The 19,554-nt window shown below is 35.9% G+C and overlaps 3 protein-coding genes and 1 long non-coding RNA gene across 5 annotated transcripts; 2 read left to right on the forward strand and 2 right to left on the reverse strand.

The window, feature by feature from the left end:
• Positions 1-783: 783 nt before the first annotated feature.
• LOC106340149 lies at positions 784-2,174 on the forward strand. 2 transcript variants are annotated; one of them, XR_001269316.1, is made up of 4 exons: positions 784-1,093; positions 1,239-1,680; positions 1,764-1,799; positions 1,965-2,174. It is a non-coding gene; the product is annotated as an uncharacterized LOC106340149 (long non-coding RNA). The 2 variants fall into 2 exon arrangements; XR_001269315.1 differs by having other exon boundaries at positions 1,239-1,799.
• A 3,823-nt stretch (positions 2,175-5,997) lies between these two features.
• LOC106342863 (zinc transporter 6, chloroplastic) lies at positions 5,998-7,670 on the forward strand. The gene is made up of 2 exons (XM_013781907.1): positions 5,998-6,871; positions 7,225-7,670. The coding sequence occupies exons 1-2, from the start codon at positions 6,173-6,175 to the stop codon at positions 7,549-7,551; spliced, it is 1,026 nt and encodes a 341-aa protein (XP_013637361.1). The 5' UTR covers positions 5,998-6,172; the 3' UTR covers positions 7,552-7,670.
• A 5-nt stretch (positions 7,671-7,675) lies between these two features.
• LOC106342862 (potassium transporter 1) lies at positions 7,676-12,144 on the reverse strand. Its single transcript, XM_013781905.1, has 8 exons — positions 11,915-12,144; positions 10,817-11,309; positions 10,681-10,731; positions 10,341-10,601; positions 9,195-9,247; positions 9,002-9,116; positions 8,662-8,916; positions 7,676-8,579 (listed from the first exon to the last, which is right to left on the reverse strand). Exons 1-8 carry the CDS (start codon positions 11,957-11,959, stop codon positions 7,714-7,716), a joined length of 2,139 nt encoding a protein of 712 aa, XP_013637359.1. The 5' UTR covers positions 11,960-12,144; the 3' UTR covers positions 7,676-7,713.
• A 5,735-nt stretch (positions 12,145-17,879) lies between these two features.
• On the reverse strand, positions 17,880-18,944 carry LOC106338183. Its single transcript, XM_013777218.1, has one exon. It carries the CDS (start codon positions 18,942-18,944, stop codon positions 17,880-17,882), a length of 1,065 nt encoding a protein of 354 aa, XP_013632672.1.
• Positions 18,945-19,554: the final 610 nt, after the last annotated feature.

Raw genomic sequence — 19,554 nt, forward strand, 5'->3', positions numbered from 1 at the left:
CATTTTTATAATGGTTATTGGAAAATATGTTTGTAAAAATCAAATATTGAATATATGTATATTTTTAAACGAGTTTTTGATATAAACTAATTTTAAATTATTATTTTGATTTGAATATATATATCAAGTAACATAAACTCATTGCTTTTTAATATAATGTAATGGACTTCTATTTTCTTAATAGTATAAGCCCATTACTTTTGTTTCCTAATTTACTGTTATTCATTTTTCCAAACAACACTATTTTTTTTAATTACTATATATGTTGCGAAACAAAAGCTTAGAGTACTTCTATTTTAATAAGATAGACTAGATTTTGATCCGCGCGTCCGCGCGGATGTATTTTTAAAAAAATATGATGCTATTTGTTTTTTATGTCTTTATTTAAGGTTGGGCAAGAAACTCGAATTCGAAGAACCAAACCGATCCCAATCCGAATAATTAATACAAAATCCGAACCGAAATTGATTAAATATCCGAATTATTCAAAATTTTGGTATTTGAAGAATTGAAACCTAATTTGACCCGAACCGAAGTATTTTAGGTATCCAAAATAGATTTATATACTTATATATATTAATTATTTTTAGATTTAATATATATAAAAACATCCAGAATAAATATGATACTTTTAAGTTCGTTTAAATACTTGAAAATATATACAAACAATCAAATGTAAATATCTAAAATAGTTAAAATATATTCAAAACTCCAAAAATACTTAAATAATTATTAATTATCTATCCAAATATTTAAACCAAACCAATTTATATGTTAAGTTAGGTACTCTGGCGAGATTCGACTACGATAGCGAGTTTTCCAGCGAGATTTGACGACGTTGACGAATTCTCTGACTAGTTCTCCGGCGAGATTTGACGAGGACTACAACCTCAAATGGTTTTCAGAATCTATCACCATCGTCGATCAATCCGTTCATGAGCTATGCAGTTTAGTATCAGACTCGGTTCTGGAACTCTCCCGCGGTTTGCTCGAGCTCCAATCTGCACTCGAAGGGTTTTTTATTCTTATCGGTTACGAACAGAAACATGGGGATTGGAAGTTCAATTCGACCGAGAATCATCCGTTTGTGAGGGTATGTGATACACATAGTCGTTCCTGATCATAGCGATTCAAATTGATTAAGAAAAAATATATGCATTGATTATTTAGTAATGGTCAGCATTGTTGATATTATTAACAAGATTTTGATGCTTCTCCTCGTTGTTGTTGCTTTGCAGATTCTTTCATGCAGAGTGGAGACGTAGGCAGAACTTCTTCACCAAGTATCACTCTTTGTGATGCGTACTCAGCGATTGGGGATGGTGGGAGTATGTGAATTTTCTGGAGCCGTTCGTGAATTTTGTAATATTACGTATCCCATTTGCAAATTCATCCCCGTCTTTGTTTGTGAGGGAGTTAGTCTCATCAATGGCTTCCCTTGTTGCTCATGCCGTCATGAAGCACTGCAGGTATTCAGATTGCTTATGCGGTGTCTTAAGTAAGTCCCAGGGAAGAACTCGGAAGCAAGTACTTATGATTGACAGTTACTATGATGAATGCTTATAGGACCAAGTACTAAGTTTCGGAGACTATTCAGGACAATAGAAATTTCAGCTGCATTGTCAAGACACTAGTGGATGCTTTCATTGTTGTTGCGAGAGACTTGGTTGGAACTAGATTGTATGTTGTGCTAATTGCGTCATGACTTCATTTTGATCTTTGTGCTCTTTTCTGACATGTATTCATTTATTTAATGCTAGCAGGAAGTAATAGAAATGCATGTGTTTGGTGTTCAACTGGTAGATACCGTGCTTTTGCTTTTTCACCAAAAGTAAACATGATCCTGCTAAACATTTCTTTGTCTAACTATGGAGTTTGAATATTTTGCAGGGCTAGCTGTGTGGTGTTGAACAAAGGCAAGCAAACATTTCTTTGTCTAACTATGGAGTTTGAATATTTTGCAGGGCTAGCTGTGTGATGTTGAACAAAGGCAAGCATATAGTTGAAGTTGTTTCTATGTTGGTCACTATCCTTCAGTACCAAGCTTATCTATAAGAAACCATACTCTAAGAAACTACATTACTGATGATGCTTATCACTGGAAAGAGAATTTGTAGTTTGCTTGGTCCGTCCACGAACTGGGTGCGTCCGGTTCAGTCCTAGTTCAACAATGTGCCTTCACAGACACGCCCTTACATTCCTTGCTCCTAATAAACCATCAAAACCTGGTAAGGTACTATACCATCCTTGTCCCGAAAATAGTTCATTCTCTTTCCACGAACCATCTATAAAACACCAGCGTCCTGTAGTTTCTAATGTAGGTCGGGCCTGTACTTGCCTCTCCCTTCGTTGATCAGTGTTAACCAGTGCTTCAGCCCAAAGTGTCGATTCCAGTTCTAGCAAATAACAAATGCGATATTGCCGGACAAGCTCTTGCTACCTTCATAATGCGATTTGTAAGTGTTCATAAACTGATTTATAAATGTTATAAATGTTTGTCGTGTGCTCATATTGGCTTGCACTAATGCCAAAGAAACTAGAAAGTGCTTATGTGTTATCTTTTTAGAACAAAATATTGATAACGGAGTTATAGTTAATTTATTTTATGGTCGTACGGAGGATTGTGTTTAAATGCATGGAGACATGCATTGAGATTTTCACATAACTTTTCTCACATGGGATGATACAAAAGTATATGTTTTGCAAAGTTTTTTTTGTGTGCATAGTCTTTTTGAGCGATTTTAGAAACATCAAATTATGAGCCATTATAAATCAATTTATAAATATATTTTTATAAATGATTTATAAACCCTTATAAATAAGTTAAAAATAATGTATAAATGATTTATAAATCTTCATAAATGATTCAAAAACATTTATAAATTATTTATAATCTTTGTATAGCCTTATAGAAAACTAAGTTCAGGTTTGTTATACATATCCTTATAGACTGATTTCATAAACTCTTATAAATGATTTATAAACCCTTATATATGGTTTATAAACCGTTATAAATTATTTATAATCTTTGTATAGCCTTATAGAAAACTAAGTTCAGGTTTGTTATACATATCCTTATAGACTGATTTCATAAACTCTTATAAATGATTTATAAACCCTTATATATGGTTTATAAACCGTTATAAATTATTTATAATCTTTGTATAGCCTTATAGAAAACTAAGTTCAGGTTTGTTATACATATCCTTATAGACTGATTTCATAAACTCTTATAAATGATTTATAATATTTTATAAAAGATTTATAAACCCTTATATATGGTTTATAAACCGTTATAAATTATTTATAAATAATTTTTAAATATTTACAAATGATTTGTAGATTTTTACAAACATATATATTGTTTATTATCATTTAAAAGTGATTTATAGACCTTTTAAACGTCTATAAATGATTAACAATATTTTATAAAGTCCTGAAAGATAATAATACCTCCGTTTTTTCTTACAGTAACAGAAGCAAAATGTTTTATTTTAGTTAAAGCTCTGAACTCACTTACCTTTGTGATTGTTCAAATTCTTTGAGCTCAAAGAGAGTAGACAAAGTGTAATCATAAATGTAATCAGGTTTCTTCCCACGTCAATAATAATATGCAATCTTAAGAATAGTCGCCATATCTACCCCCATCTTCCTAACATATGTAGATCAATCGTGCTGTAGATTAGTAAAATAAATACAACATTTGATTCAAACATACATGCAGAAGATGTGAGCACCTTACCAAGAAGAGGAACTGTCCATTATTCACAAACTCAAACTCACGGACTTTACATTTTGGCAATGCACAATGGAGTCTTTCAGTGTCTTCTTTGTTAATCAATGAGCTAATATCTTAAAGCTTATGATTTTATCTATCCACTCATGATTTAAAAACAATTATAAATGATTTATAAATAGTTATAATGTTTCTGTCAATCTCTATCTCTCTTTTTTTGTTGCATCTGAATTGTGTGTATTAACTGTAAACGAGCATCAGTGTACTTTTAAATAGAAATATTTGATTTCATGTAAACAATAGTTGAGAACTGCACATATGCAAAGAATTTGGTAATTTAAAATTAAAAAAAAAACCATAAAATAATTTATAAAGGCTTATAAATCATTTATTATGATTCATAAACCAATTTATTTTATAAAGATTTAAAAATAAGCTACAAAACAAGGAAGAACAGCAAAACATTACCAGAGATCACCACAAGGAGGACCCAAAAGCTTCAAGGTAGAGGGAACATAACCAAAAGCCACACCAAGGAGAACGTAACTGAAGACCGTGAAGAGACACCATCCAAACTCCACATCCCTTAAGAAACATGATCTCCTAAAAGAGCTATGACCACTAATGCATAACAGCAGAAAACAAGAGCACTTTGATGCAGAAACGAAGAAACGGAGCAGGAGAAACGAGCACTAGTCACCATCATTGACCATCTGAAAAATGACGCACCAGAGTCGATGGAAGAATTACCACCCACATCAGAGCCGGCTTAACTTGTAACCTTGCACCAAGAAACAATTTCGAGACTAAAGAAGTCTTCCAAGCAACCGATAGAAACCCAGCCACACGCTCTCTCCACAAAGCTCTTCCAATGCATCAACAACCTCAACCAAGCTTAACTAAACTAAACAACTTCACCAGACTCTAAACATCCTAGTTAAGGCTGCAAACATGAGAAACACGAACTAAACGAGACCCATGACCTACACCGGTGATGTAACTCTACCAACAAGCCCACAACCACCGAGTATGAAGCCAACAACACCTCAATTCGCCGGTTCTCCAACCCAATGAGAGCAAACGAGGATTGATCTGAATCTTTAACCACACAAAACTACTCTCTCAAACTAGATCTGCAGCCCAAACCATCGAGAACGTCGCGAAGACAGAGTGAAGATCCGCAAGACAGAGTGATTCTCGTAATCTCTTGTCGCCGGCTGTGTGAGAGAGAGTGATGACAGATATCGACGGAGACGACGACAGATCTCGACGGAGACGAAGGTGGATCTCGACGGAGATGACGATAGATCTCGATGAAGACGACGACGGCAAGGCTGGATTAAGACGACGACGGCGAGGCTGGATTAAGACGACGACGGCGAGGCTGGATAAAGACGTCGACGATGAGGCTAGATGAAGACGACGATGAAACTTGTTGAAGATAAGGTAAGGTTACTTTAGTCCTTTACACATTAATGAATGTGGTATTTATGAAAATGTGTTTTGATTAATGGTAAAGTTGAATAGTGGTATCAACGAAAATGTAAAAGTAAAATTTACCCTAAATTCATTACTTTTTTTTCCCAACTTACTTTTTTTTCTTATTCATGTTTCCAAACAACACTATTTTTTTTAATTACTATCTATGTTATCAAACAAAAGCTTGAATTACTTCTGTTTTAATAAGATAGATAGAATACTTTATGACCTTGCTAACTAGCTAACAAAAGCTAAGCGGCAGTGGGACTCCTGCGGGTAATAAAAAGGTTCTAGCCCTTTTTGACTCATGTGGTCTAACCAGCGTTACCTTACTTTCGCCATGATACGGACTCTCAGTAACTTTAGTTTTTAATTTGCCTGCCAGTAATGGGCCAAAAGCGTTGACAAATAGTTTTTTTGGGCACACAAATTGATGATCCCCATTGGGCTTTATTTAAGTTAAAACTAATTGACTGGGAAGATGAGACCCATAGGAGCTGGAAACGAAAAAGAACACGTCGTAATAAAACTTCTCAAAGCAGAAACAATAGGCTCAGGCGCAATGAGCTTTTAAAGGCCCATGATAAAACTAGAACTTAGTGCAGATTACAAGTAATCTCAAATGTCATCGTCATTTTCCTCTTCTTCTTTGTTTCCAAGTTCGTTTTCTTCTACCCAGAAAGCAAAAGAGAAAACACGATGGAAACAAAAGGCAATACAAAATATACAATAAAAACAATAAAAAGAAAAAGATAATTTTATTTCCTTTTTAGTTTTTTTTCCAATTTGGAAAATGGAAGTCTTACACAACAACGCACCTTCTTTAATAACAGTTTTGACGTGGTAAGTGGGTCCTACAAAAAGACTTCTTACCATTACAATCGTGGTCCGAGCACTAGCCTCTTCTAACTTCTAACCCTTCTCTCTCCCTCGTCTTCTTCTTCGTCTTCCATAATCATGGCCTCTTGCGCTACCGGAACAGAGGCGGCGATCAGAGCAGCGGCATGTAGAGACGGAGACGCGGCGGCTCATCTAAAGTTGATCTCCGTCCTCGTCATCTTCCTCACAAGTGTTCTCGGAATCTCCGGACCTGTTCTTCTCGCTCGCTACTTCCAAGGAAAGCCTCTCTACGACAAAGCCGTCCTCGTTATAAAATGTTTCGCCGCCGGAGTGATTCTCTCGACGTCGCTAGTCCACGTCTTGCCGGAGGCGTTCGAGTCTCTCGCCGATTGCCAGGTGTCGTCTCGGCATCCGTGGAAAGATTTTCCGTTCGCCGGGTTGGTGACGTTGATCGGAGTGATAACGGCGTTGCTGGTTGATTTAACGGCGAGTGAACATATGGGACACGGCGGTGGTGGTGGTGGAGGAGGGATGGAGTATATACCAGTGGGTGGTGAGGCGGTTGGGGGTTTGGAAATGAAGGAAGGAAAGTTTGGGGCTGATTTGGAAATACAAGAAAGAAAGGAGGAGGAAATTGTGAAGATGAAACAGAGATTAGTGTCTCAAGTGCTTGAGATAGGGATTATATTTCATTCAGTGATAATTGGCGTGACCATGGGAATGTCACAGAATCAGTGTACCATTAGACCTTTAATCGCTGCTCTTTCGTTTCATCAGATTTTCGAAGGCTTGGGCCTTGGTGGTTGCATCGCTCAGGTCAGTTTCTTTCTTCATTTTTGTTTTCTTTCTTAAACTAATTAATGCAAAATTCTAATACTGTATTAGAGTTGAAATTATTAGGAGAACATTTAATGATACAGAGAAGAACGGATGTGTGCTAGTGCTGAGTCTGCTGACTTCTAAAATATAAGTACTAAACTAATTAAAAATAAATAAAAAACCTTGAAGAAGTATATTGTTAGATACAATTGTATATAGATGTTGACATTTTAGCATTTCATATGATGTCAACATTCTAAACAAGAAATATTGCATTTCATATAATGTCAACATTCTAAACAAATGTAATGGTTGGTTTTGATTATTATTTTTATATTATTATTATTCAGGCGGGGTTTAAGGCAGGGACAGTGGTCTATATGTGCTTGATGTTCGCAGTAACAACTCCTCTCGGGATAGTACTCGGGATGATGATCTTCGCAGCGACAGGTTACGATGACCAGAACCCAAACGCATTGATAATGGAGGGTTTACTAGGATCACTATCCTCAGGGATCCTAATATACATGGCCTTAGTTGACCTAATTGCACTGGACTTCTTCCATAACAAGATGTTGACCACAGCCGATGAATCAGGTTCCAAGCTGAAGAAGCTTTGTTTTGTGGCCTTGGTCTTGGGTTCTGCTTCTATGTCACTTCTTGCTCTCTGGGCTTAAGAGGCAAAACTAAACGTGTTATATATACCAAAATGTTTAAAACTTTATAATATAATCTATTCCACATCTTTAAGTATATTTACACATTTAAACTTCTATGTTAAACAAAGTTAGATCTCTCTCTACTACTATGTACTGTATTGATCTTATTTTAACATCTTTTTAGACGTAATAAACCATTCCAACTTCAAGCAGAGAAGTATGAGGAACATTAAGCACAACATCCGTTCCTCTGCAGTTGGTGCTCATGAACGCAAACACAACATCAACCGCTAACTTCTTCAACACGGAAGAAGACTGCTTCGCCTTCGCGTAAGACTGTCCCAGTATATACGCTACTCCTGCTTCCTTCGCCTCCATTATCTCCAAAGTCTCTTCCTTCCTCATCCTCAAGCTATCACACCCTTCTTCGGTTCCCGGTTCGGTTTCAACAAACTTCACAATAGCAGAGACTAACCGGCTTTCGAAGTCATACATCTTTCTCGGTACATCTCTGTACCCATACCTAACCACGCTCCTAAACATCCCATACTCTTTTGGACCAACTCTGCTTATGACAAACCTCTCTTCTTCTCCAACGTATGGAACCTGAACTGACTTCACGCATACAAAGACAAGCACCCGGTGAAAAGCGGGCAAGTTGGTCACGAAATGTCCGAAGACAGCGGGCACTCCGGTCACTAGATTCGTGTAGACAAGTCCTATCCCGGGCACTCTCACCATCCCTATACTCGGTCCTAACGCGACGATCCGGTCTATTGACACCTTGTTCTCAACGTCGAACTCGTGTTTCTTCGTGGTTCCGTAGTTCCAGATGTACATGACGGACATGAATGTCAAGGAGAGGAGGATAGGGATCCAACCACCTTCGGGTATCTTGTAGACGCATGAGGAGAAGTAGAGAAGCTCTACGGAGCCGAAGCAGAGCAAGAAAGCGAGAACTGTGATGGCTTTCTGTTTCCAGACGATTGCCATCACTAAACTCATCAAACATGTGGTCACAAGCATCACAGATGTCACAGCAAGTCCTGCAGGGGAAAGCAAAAAGAGATTATAAGTTTAAAAAGTTATATGTTAATGATGATGATGATGATGATGGTTTTTATTTACCGTATGCGTGACCGATCATGTTAGTGTCTCTTAACCCTACCGTGACAGCCAAGCAAAGACACATTAACATCCAATTAACTTCAGGGATGTAGATCTGTCCGTGGATTTTGCTTGAAGTGTGAATGATCTTGACACGTGGAAAGCAGTCAAGCGCACAGCATTGGCTTATGATTGAGAACGTTGCGGAGATGACAGCTTGGCTTCCAATCACAGCTGCAAATGTAGCTATGATGAACACTGGCCAGAACACAGGCTCTGCAAAACATAACTTGTAGTTATGAATAAAAGATCACACACTAAAACCATTGAAGAAGGTTTGTTTTTTTGTTGTTGTGTTTACCTGGTATTGCCTTGTAGAAGCTTCTCTGAATGTCTTCATGGTGTTTAGATAAAAACGCAGCTTCACCCATGTATGCAAGAATCAAACAAGGGTATACAAAGAACGAGAAAGCCACCTGCTTCAGAACATGTGTTACTAAAAGAGGAATCATTTCATTTGAAAGCATATCTTATAAAGTTAAAGTGCTTTATACCTTTATGGACAGAGAAGAGAAGTGGCCTAAGTCAGCAAACATAGTCTCAACACCTAAGGAGAATAAACACAGTAGAAGAATCAAGAACATAATCTTTGATGAAGTTTATGATAAACAAAAAATAAAATAAAAACATAAAAAAGTCAAAAAACAGTAGAGAAAGACTATATTAAAAAAAGTGAAAACCTACCTTTTTATTTAGAATACAAAACGATTTTAATCTAAGTAACTAGATCTCGATCCGTGCGGGTTTTTGTTTTCATTATTTTTATATAAACATTTTGTTTTCAATTCTAAATTGGCATATATTATAATATATATGTGTCTATCAATTTTTAAAACATAATAAGTTTACGGTATATTTTTTTCATTGAATAAATTTTTTCAAACTTTCACATGTATTGTATCTTCTTCTATATATATATTTTCGCATTATTATTTTATTATTAAAATCGTAACTATATATATAAAGATTAGTAAAATATTGTTTTATTGTCATATTCAAAAATATTGTAACATTTCACAAATTTAAAAAGTTTTTAAAAAATTAAACTTTTCGCTTCATAGATTTATATTATCGAGTAAATAATTAAACATTTAGTTTTTGTTTAATTTTTAAAATAAAATATATAGTTTAAAAAAAAATTCATTGGTTTAAGGTAATAAAGATTAATCATTGTTAGATAAAATGATTTTTGTTATTTAAAAAAAATCTTTATAATTTTAAAAGTTAACATCGATAAATATTTAAATAATTAACATATGGAGGTATAGTATTACAATATTAAATTATATCTATTTAATTTATATTATATATAAATCTAATGGATCGTTTATTGTTTAAATCCAATTATTGATAGCCCAATAAAAATTTCTGGTAGGCCCAAAATTTAAATGATAAGATTAGAGATTAAATGTAACATGACTTTCTAGGAATATGTCCATAAGGTCTATTTTTTTAAAAATCACACATGAATCAAAGTTGTGACTTTTGTTTTAATATATAAGATTAAAAAAATCTAAGAAAACTAAGTAAAAGTTACTTATTGGGTCAAACCAGTGGTTAAACCGGTAGTAACCAGTAGTCGGATTCCAGATTTTAACGGGTTTTTTTGCAGGGTTTTTAAATAATCTTTGGTTTCTTACCAGTGATTGAAAGAACAACGCCTCCAAGTGAAACCCACCCTTCTACACCGGTGTTTCTGAGGAACTTGTACATGTAAACCGGCGAAAGCGCGGAGACTATATGAGGGTTCCATTTGATAGTGTTGTAAACTCCAATGCTGCTGATTGAGAGAAGCCAAGCAGTGGAGATTGGAGCGAAAATGAAGGCCACTCTATGCGTACCAAAACGCTGCACTGAGAATATCGCCACCAGGATGATACAAGAGATGATCACAACATAATCTGCAATTAAAAGAAGACATAAGCTTTTGATATATATATATGTATGTTGTCAAAGTAAGCAAAGCAGATTCAGACATACTCTCGTGAAGTTGTGGAATCTTGAGCTTGACTCCAGAAACAGCTGAAAGAACTGCAACAAAAAAACAATAAGTGTTTAGAATTGATAAACTGAATCTAAAGAAGAATACTCTGCCTTAAGGGTTAAATGAATGCACCTGAGATTGTTGGAGTGAGGACACTATCACCAATGGCCATACACGTCCCTAAAAGCACAAAGATCAACAGACCCTTTTGAGATTTAGGGTGCTTCTCAAAGAATGATTTAACCGCTGCGCTCTGCCGAGTCTCTCCAGGGCTTCCCGTTGCATATGTTGACAGCTTCTCATCCATTTCTTGATGATTTGGTAACACTCTTAGCTTCGCATATCTGCAGAGAAGCGAGTACAACGCAAATGTTCCACCTTCTCCATTGTCATCTGCTGATAGAACAATGAAAACGTATTTGAAGAGAGCGATGAGTGTGAAGGTCCAGAAGATGAAAGAGAACACTCCAAAGATCTCTTCATCGTCTTCATGGAGACTTAGTTTCCCAGAGAAAGTGGTTTTGTATACATAGAGAGGCGATGTGCTTAGATCACCATAGATCACTCCAAGGCTTTGGTAAGCCAAAGTCAGAACATTGACACATGAAACAGTCTTCTTCAAGTGCTGAATCATTTCAACAAACAAATATTATGAATACTCTAATCCACAAGGCTTATATGTATATACAAAAAACATTACTCAGAAACCCATCAAGTATAATCTCTAATCTCTTTCCTTAAAAATACTGACTTTTTATTATTGCAAACTAATGTATCTTGCTTAATTACATCAACACTCACAATTAGAAGGTTTCAATTTCACAACTGATCTAATTTCAACAAACATGAAAAAGCGTCCACGTCTTAATTTATTTATTTAAATTTTGGGTAAATATCAAAGTCAATATGGTTAAGCAAGAGGACCTACCAGTCCTACTTGAGAAACAATCCAAAAACTTATTGAAGAAGAAGAAGAAGAAAGAACATTTAAAACCCTTTGCTTTCACTTGTTCTTCTTCTTCCATATACGAAACCGAATCTCAACCACATATGTTCTTACTGAAACTCGCATTGTCTCCAAAATAGAAAACCCAGAAGAAAAGTTTGGATCTTTTTTTAAAAAAAATACGAGAGACAGAAGTGATTGTCTTGATTCTCAATGAACAGAGGACTCAAAACTAATAGACAGTGAACATGAAAACAGAGCAAACTGAGAGAAACAAAACAGACCTGTCGAGAGATTCCCTGTTCGATTAGAGAGGGTGATTGGTTCATTGCCGTAAGCAAAGTGTTGTTTTCAGTTTGGAGAATGATTTGGAGAAACAGAGAGAATATTATAATGTGAAGAGAGAGAGAGAGAGAGAAGTTGGGAAGTGAATAAAGAGAAGCAAGCGAGTCTCTGAGGAAAGATAGGAAGAAGAGTGGTGTGTGATTTGGTGCAAAGAAGAAACTTTGCAGGTTTTTTCATTTAATGCTTTTGCTCTTTCTCCTTTTTTTCTATTTCCAAATAAAAAGCTTATAATTTATTTATTTTTTATTTAATTTTTTTATAAATTATTTTGTGTTGACAAACTTTTTTGTTGTTTTGTCATTTCTCTCAATAATCATTCCTAGCATTGTCTTATGATAGTATATTTTATTATTTTTTTGATCAAAAAAATAAAGTATATTTTATTATATGTTTATATATCATTTTTTTTTAAGATATATCATTATTTATGAATAATAGCTTCGGTTAAATATAATTACAGTACTACAGGCAAACAGCTAATTGGAACAGTAATTCTGTTCGATAGAATAACCTACATCACCTACCTCTGTAACAAGACAGCTAATGATGGGCTGTAATATTAATTACTATCTGCAATATTTAACCTTGATATTTATTTACAAATTAATGGCCTATTTATTGCAAAATTACGTATGATAGAGGCCTACTGTTATTTATTTACAAATTAATGGCCTAAATAGGGATCGCACAATAAAATATGGTAATGGTGGAAAGTGCAGAATATATTGATGAATAAAGTTTTGGATAGAAATAAGTTTTTAAATGATGCATTCTTTTTCTTTTTTGCAATTTAATAAGCAAACATATATTTTTAAATGACGATTATATAAGAGCGAAGATTCGGGTAAGAAAAAAATGTCAGTCCATACCTCTACAGATGACTCATTAGTACAATCAGTCAATCATAAGTAACTATAGTCTACAGCTCATATGAAACGCAGAGATTAGAGATAAGTTCCTTAACAAATACGTACTTAACTTTATACGTTTTTAGATAGTCATTCACTCATTTGGGTCATATAATATTCATTTTCATACCTAACCAAATATTGTGAATTTTTAAATTTTATGTGTACGCCGTCAATAAATACTGTTAAGCTTAATATTTTTATGCTTTACTGTTAATGTTTTAGGCATGATAATTTACAATTTGTTGTGACTGATTCGGTTTTGGTTCAAGTATATTGTTCAATTTTTACTATTAAGTATAAAACGTATGTCATGATGCTTTTTGGTTGGAATGAGTTTTTGGTTAGATTGTACATGCTTATCATCATTTATTTAATATAAGGCCGTTCTTAGGCTTAACACAAGAAAAGTACTGTATTGTGTTTCACACTAAATCTTACCTAAAATTAGCGAGAAAAGATGATTAATACTGAAAATTACAATTTTGTCTCAAGGAAACAAAAAAATATAAAGACAGAGTCTTCTTAAATATCTAATAAATATAAACTCCGAAATATGTAATCAATATCAGATACTGGATCAATTTATCTGATAAACTACTATATACATTTTCAAATTAAAAACTCTGGATTACTTTGAATAGTTAACTGGTTAAGTAATAAAATTCCAAGATGGCCAACAAAATTGACTGAGTTTGAATAGTCAGTCAATTGAGTCAATGCCTGAGAAGAAGGAAAACGATGGATTGGGATTCCGGTCCAATTCTTTTATGTTCAGACTTCAGAGAGATAACTTATCTATCCCTCCGCCATTTTCTAACCAAACGAATAAATAATCATCAAAGATTCAAAGTGTTGATATTTGCATAACCAATATAATTAAATGCGAAAATTGTTTAACATTTGTTTTTGTTCACTTCTCAAATAACCTAAATACTTTTATTTTTCTTAATGAATAATACCCGAAGCCTTAATTGAAGATATGAAATACTCGATATCTAAGTTTTTAAACAGAATTTTTGGTAGTGATTTTGCGCAGCACAGGGGTGAATCTTGATGTAAATTTGACTGGGTGTATAAAGTATGCAAATTAATACATTAATGGGTGCAATAATTATAATTTTCCATTTTATCTAATGGCAACTGAAATAATAGTAGTGGGTGCATGTGCACCCCTTCCTGTCTCTTTGGTTTCTCCCCTGGTTGTGCACCTTTCTTAGCTACTACTTCACCTTTGCTTTTATCGTAAGTGGCATCGATGCCTCTAGATACAGCCATCTGGTGCGCCAAATCTTGGGACCATAATGATAAGAACGAAAGAAGTTGAATGCTACACCGAAGTTGTAATTACTTAAAGATATTTTTATCAATGCTTTAATGGTAACGCCAATAATTCTCTTCTTTCGGGTTCTCAACCTCTCATCCAGCTGAGAGAAATGTCTGATCAAAATACATGTATTTTTATTTAAATCGTATAGACAAGTCACAATATTATATTTGTCAAAAAAAAATATTAGCTAACATAATCTAATATGAAAATATCTTCGTTAAGATTAAACTGTGTACAAGGAGGAGTATTTATACTCATACATTAGACTACTCTACACTATACAAGTGTGTGTATGTAAACTATATACAATCATCATTATATACGTATTAGTCCCCCTCGAGATGGCGTTAGAATGTTGAGAAAACCCATCTTGGACATGAAACGATGAAACACAGTAGGATAGAGAGCCTTCGTAAACGGATCAGCCAACTGATTTTCAGTCCGTACATGAAGTGTTTTCAACTGACCACGCACAAGCTTCTCTCGAATGGAATGGCAGTCACGCTCAATGTGTTTCGTCCTTTCGTGGAATACGGGATTCTTAGCGATGTGTAAAGCAGCAGTACTATCACAGTAGAGAACATGTACAGAAGGAGCCGCAACTTGCAAGTCATTGACCATGCGGGAAAGCAAAATGAGCTCCTTCAAAGTATACACCATGGCCATGTACTCTGCTTCTGCAGAAGAGTGAGATACTACATCATGTTTATTATATTTCCATGAGATCAGGGAGTCACCAACGAAGATACAAAACCCATATATTGAACGTCTTGTATCAGGACATTGAGACAATCTGAAACACAAAATGCTTTAATCTGAAAATCATCATCAAGAGGATAGAAAAGACCTTGTCCAATGCTTCCCTTGAGATAATGCAGTATCTTGTGTGCAGCCTTGAGATGAGGAACTCGAGGATCTGAAGAGTACTAACACAATTTATGTACTGCAAAGCAGATTTCTGGCCGAGTGATTGTGAGATAGAGAAGTCTCCCAATCATTCTTCTATAGACTTCAGCATTTGGGATTTTATCACCATCTTCAGCCGCTAGTTTGATGCTTGGATCCATAGGTACAGAGGAAGGCTTGCAGTCAAGAAGACCAGCATCAGTAAGAAGTTCCAAAATGTACTTATGTTAATTGCATCTTTAGAACGAGCAATCTCAATCCCAAGAAAGAAACGTGATTGACCAAGATCACGAAGCTTGAAGCATTGTTCCAACTTGCGTATAAAAGATGATATTGCATCTTCATGATCATTGGCTATTAGTATATCATCAACATATACTAATACCATGAGAAAACACTTATCAGAGTGTGACCAGAAGAGAGTATGATCCCCATTGATCTTTTCAAATCTCATGTCTTGTAGAGTGCCTGAAAATTTCAGAAACCATTGTCTGGAGGCTTGTTTTAAACCGTAGATGGACTTCTTAAGTCGTAGAACTGTATTTGGTGGAAGATTATCCCCCTTTCTTTCAGCATATCCAGGAGGAATATCCACGTAAATTTTTTGAGAAAGGTCACCATTAAGAAAGGCATTCGAGATGTCCAATTGGTGAAGGAACCATTTCTTCTTTGCAGCAAGAGCAAACATTAGCTTCACAGTTACCATTTTGGCAACTGGAGAGAAGGTATCAACAAAGTCCACACCCTTAGCAACCAAACGACTTTTATTACGATCAAGAGTACCGTCAACATTCAAATTGACCTTATGAAGCTATCTACAACCAATGGTTTCCTTTCCCTCGGGTAAAGAACATACATTCCAAGTATCAAGACGTTCTAAAGACACAAATTCATCGTCCACAACAGCACACCACCACTCTTTGGACTTCTTCACTTCATTGAAAGTTTTAGGAGTAGTGATATTGACAGTAGAATTGATGAAAGCAAAATGTTTAGAAGAGAGTTTTTGATAAGAAAGAAAAGCTGAAATGGGATAAGGAGAATGAGAAGAATTGCACAAATAGTCTTGCAAGTGAACAGGTCTTTTGCGAATGCGAGAGGATGTAGTTGCAAAAGGCAAACCTACATCAGAAGGTGAAGTGGCAGGTGCCGATGTTTCACCAGAGGATGATGGTACATAAGATACATTATCATCAGGCATCAAGACGTGGAAAGAAAGATTTTGCTGTATTGGAAAGTGAGGAAGCAGCAAAAGAAAATTTGTTTTCATGAAATGTGACATGCCTGGAAATGGAAATATTACGAGTTTCGAGATCTAGGACTCTATATCCTTTGTAACCCGTGGGATAACCTAAAAAAACACATGTTTTAACTTTAGGAGCAAACTTATTTCTACCTCGTGTAGAAGTACTTTTATAGCAAAGACACCCAAAGCTCTTAAGACTATTGTAATCTGGTATTTTTCCCATAAGAATTTGATAAGGAGATTTATTGTCTAAGACAAGTGTGGGAATTCGGTTTATAAGAAAAGAGCAGTAGAGATACATTCACCCCAATAAGCTAGAGGAACATTAGACTGGAAGAGAAGAGATCAAGCTACATAAAGGATGTGTTGATTTTTTCTCTCTACTACCGAGTTTTGTTAAGGTGTTTCAGGGTAGGAATGAAAAGAGAGAATGCCTTTTGAGCGATATAAGTTGGTAGAGGATAACTCAGGAGCATTATCGGCCCTAACAACTTTAACAGTTTTATGAAATTGTGTTTCAACCATAGTGAGAAAAGCGGGGAACACATTTAAAACATCAGATTTGCTTTCAAAAGATAAATCCAAGTGGCACGACTATGATCATCAACTATGGTTAAGAAATACTTATATCTTTCATGTGTAATAATAGAGAAAGGACCCCAAACATCAATGTGAATCATGTCAAAAGTGTTCTTACTAATATGACTATCTGATGGAAAAGGAACACGTTTTTGTCTAGCTTTAGGACATATATCACAATGAAGTGATTCAGGTTTCTTTGTTTTATTCAATGATAAATTTTCATACAATGTATCAATCTTAGCCATAGAAGGATGACCTAAACGATTATGCCATGTATGATTGTCAACAACAGCAGAGCAAGCAACATTGTTCTGATTATTCAAAAAAGCAAGAATTAAAGAACCTGAATCAAGAACATATAGATTGCAAACTTGTCTACCCTTGCCAATAATCAACTCATGTGTAAGATCATGTATAAAACAATCAGATGCAGTGAAACCAACCATAGATTTAGTATCCTTAGTCAGAGAACTAACACTCAACAGGTTAAAACAAAATTGAGGAATATAAAGAACATTTTTAAGTGTTATGTTGTCACTAAGAGTGATAGGACCTATTCCAACAATGCTCACTGAGTTTCCAGTGGGTAAGGCAACAAAGGTATTGATTAAGGATTTAATAGAGGTGAAAAGAGATTTGTTATGACTAACATGGCGAGTAGCACCTGAATCTATGACCCAAGACTCACTCGAAACTATAGTATTTCTAGTAGAGAGAGCTGAAGGCATGCCAATAAGATAAAAAGTGTATAGAGGTAGGAAAGTACCATTCGCTTTGCAAGCCGTTGGTACGGCTGAAGGCGAAGGAAGAAGTTCGTCTTTTGATGATGTACTGCCCTGATCGTGAAGTTGTGAGCTGAAGTAAGCAATGAACTGGTGCATATGTTCCGGAGTGAGAGAAGAAGATTATGGAGAAGCTATAACTTTCGGCTGTTAAGTCATAGAAGTGATCACATTTGCTGCTACTTGAGAGTTCTGAGACTGAGTCTTCTTAGGATAGAACTTCCCTTTGGGTTTAAATCCTGGGGGATATCCATGCAATTTGTAGCAGCGGTCAATGATGTGACCATAACCACCACAGTGAGTACAGACTGAACGATTCTTGTCGTAGTTAGGGTTGGAAGAGACTTGGAAAGTGACTGAATCAGGCTTAGTGTGAGAAGAGTTCCGAGCAGACCTCAGACTATCTTCTTGATCGAGAATGTTATAGACTTCGGACATAAAAGGTAATGTCTTCTTCATGAGGATCTGACTACGGATATGATCATAGATGTTATTAAGGCCCATGAGAAAGTCACTGGCTCTGTTGTTCTCATTTTGAGCAAGAAGACCTTCCACAGTTCGAGATGGAACGTGAAGGCTGTTCAGTTCTTCCCATAAAGACTGAGTCTGAGTATGATATGAAGATAGATACATAGTGCCCTGCCTGAGAGCGTGCAGTTGATGCAAGAGCTTGTATAGTCTTGGAAGGTTGGATTTGTGAAAACGAACATGTAAGTCCTTCAAAATGGCTGCAGCTGCTTTGAAGTAGAGTATACTTGTGTATATTTTCTTTAAAACGCTGTTGAGCAACCATGACTTCACCATACTATTGCAACGGCACCAGATCTTATAATACATATCACTTTTAGTAGGCATAGCAATAGATCCATTAATGAATCCAAGTTTTTTCTTCGCCTCTAGACTAGTAGTCATAGCAACTATCCATATACTATAGTTTGTTTCGTCTAAAGCTTCAGATGTTAGTACTAAGCCAGGATGATCAGAGCTACGCAGATAGTACAAACTATGAATGTTATCAGGAGAGTTTGATACCTCAAACGGTTTAGAGAGACGAATTGGAGCCTGAGGTTCAATATTCTGAACATTTTGAGCTTGATTCGAGGATCCAGATGCTTCGTGCGGCGGAATAGATTGAGGAGATCCATCACGACGAGTCGGAGATTGATTATCCGGAGTGGAGCTTCGATACCTGGAGTTACACTTTCTCTTTCCCATAGTGAGAGAGGAGAAGTAGAAATCGAGGTTGAATCCAGTTGAATCGAAGATCTCGGAGGTGAATCGAAGATGAATGAAGACGATGAGAGATGAAGATGTTGAAAAGAGCGGAAGACGATGTAAGATGAATGTAGGTCAGATGAATGAAGATCAGAGAAGATCGCCGGTGCACTACAAGAAAACAGGGGGATTCTGATGGCCGATATCGTCAGAAATTCGTCGGAAAAGACCGACGAATTTCTGACGAACCTATCCGTCGGTATGGTTTTGTCGGAAAAAAAATTCGTCGGAATTTCGTCAGAACTTCTGACGACTTTCTGACGAATACCGAGAAACGTCATTCTGACGAACTTCCGACGATATTACGATGCGGACACACGAGACCAGAGTTCATCGGAAAAACTATATACCAACGGAGAACATTCCTCGGATAATTCCGACGGAGTGGATTCCTCGGTATATTCCGATGAATTCTGGGCGTCGGAATATACCGACGGACATTGGTTCGTTGGAATATACCGACGGAAAATGGTTTGTTGGTATATTCCGACGAATGCTTTCCGTCGGTATTGTCCGAGGAACCGTGTCCGTCGGTATATTCCGACGCCCA

The sequence above is a fragment of the Brassica oleracea genome, chromosome C4 (genome assembly GCF_000695525.1).
Source record: "Brassica oleracea var. oleracea cultivar TO1000 chromosome C4, BOL, whole genome shotgun sequence".
In the NCBI taxonomy this organism is placed as follows: Eukaryota; Viridiplantae; Streptophyta; class Magnoliopsida; order Brassicales; family Brassicaceae; genus Brassica; species Brassica oleracea.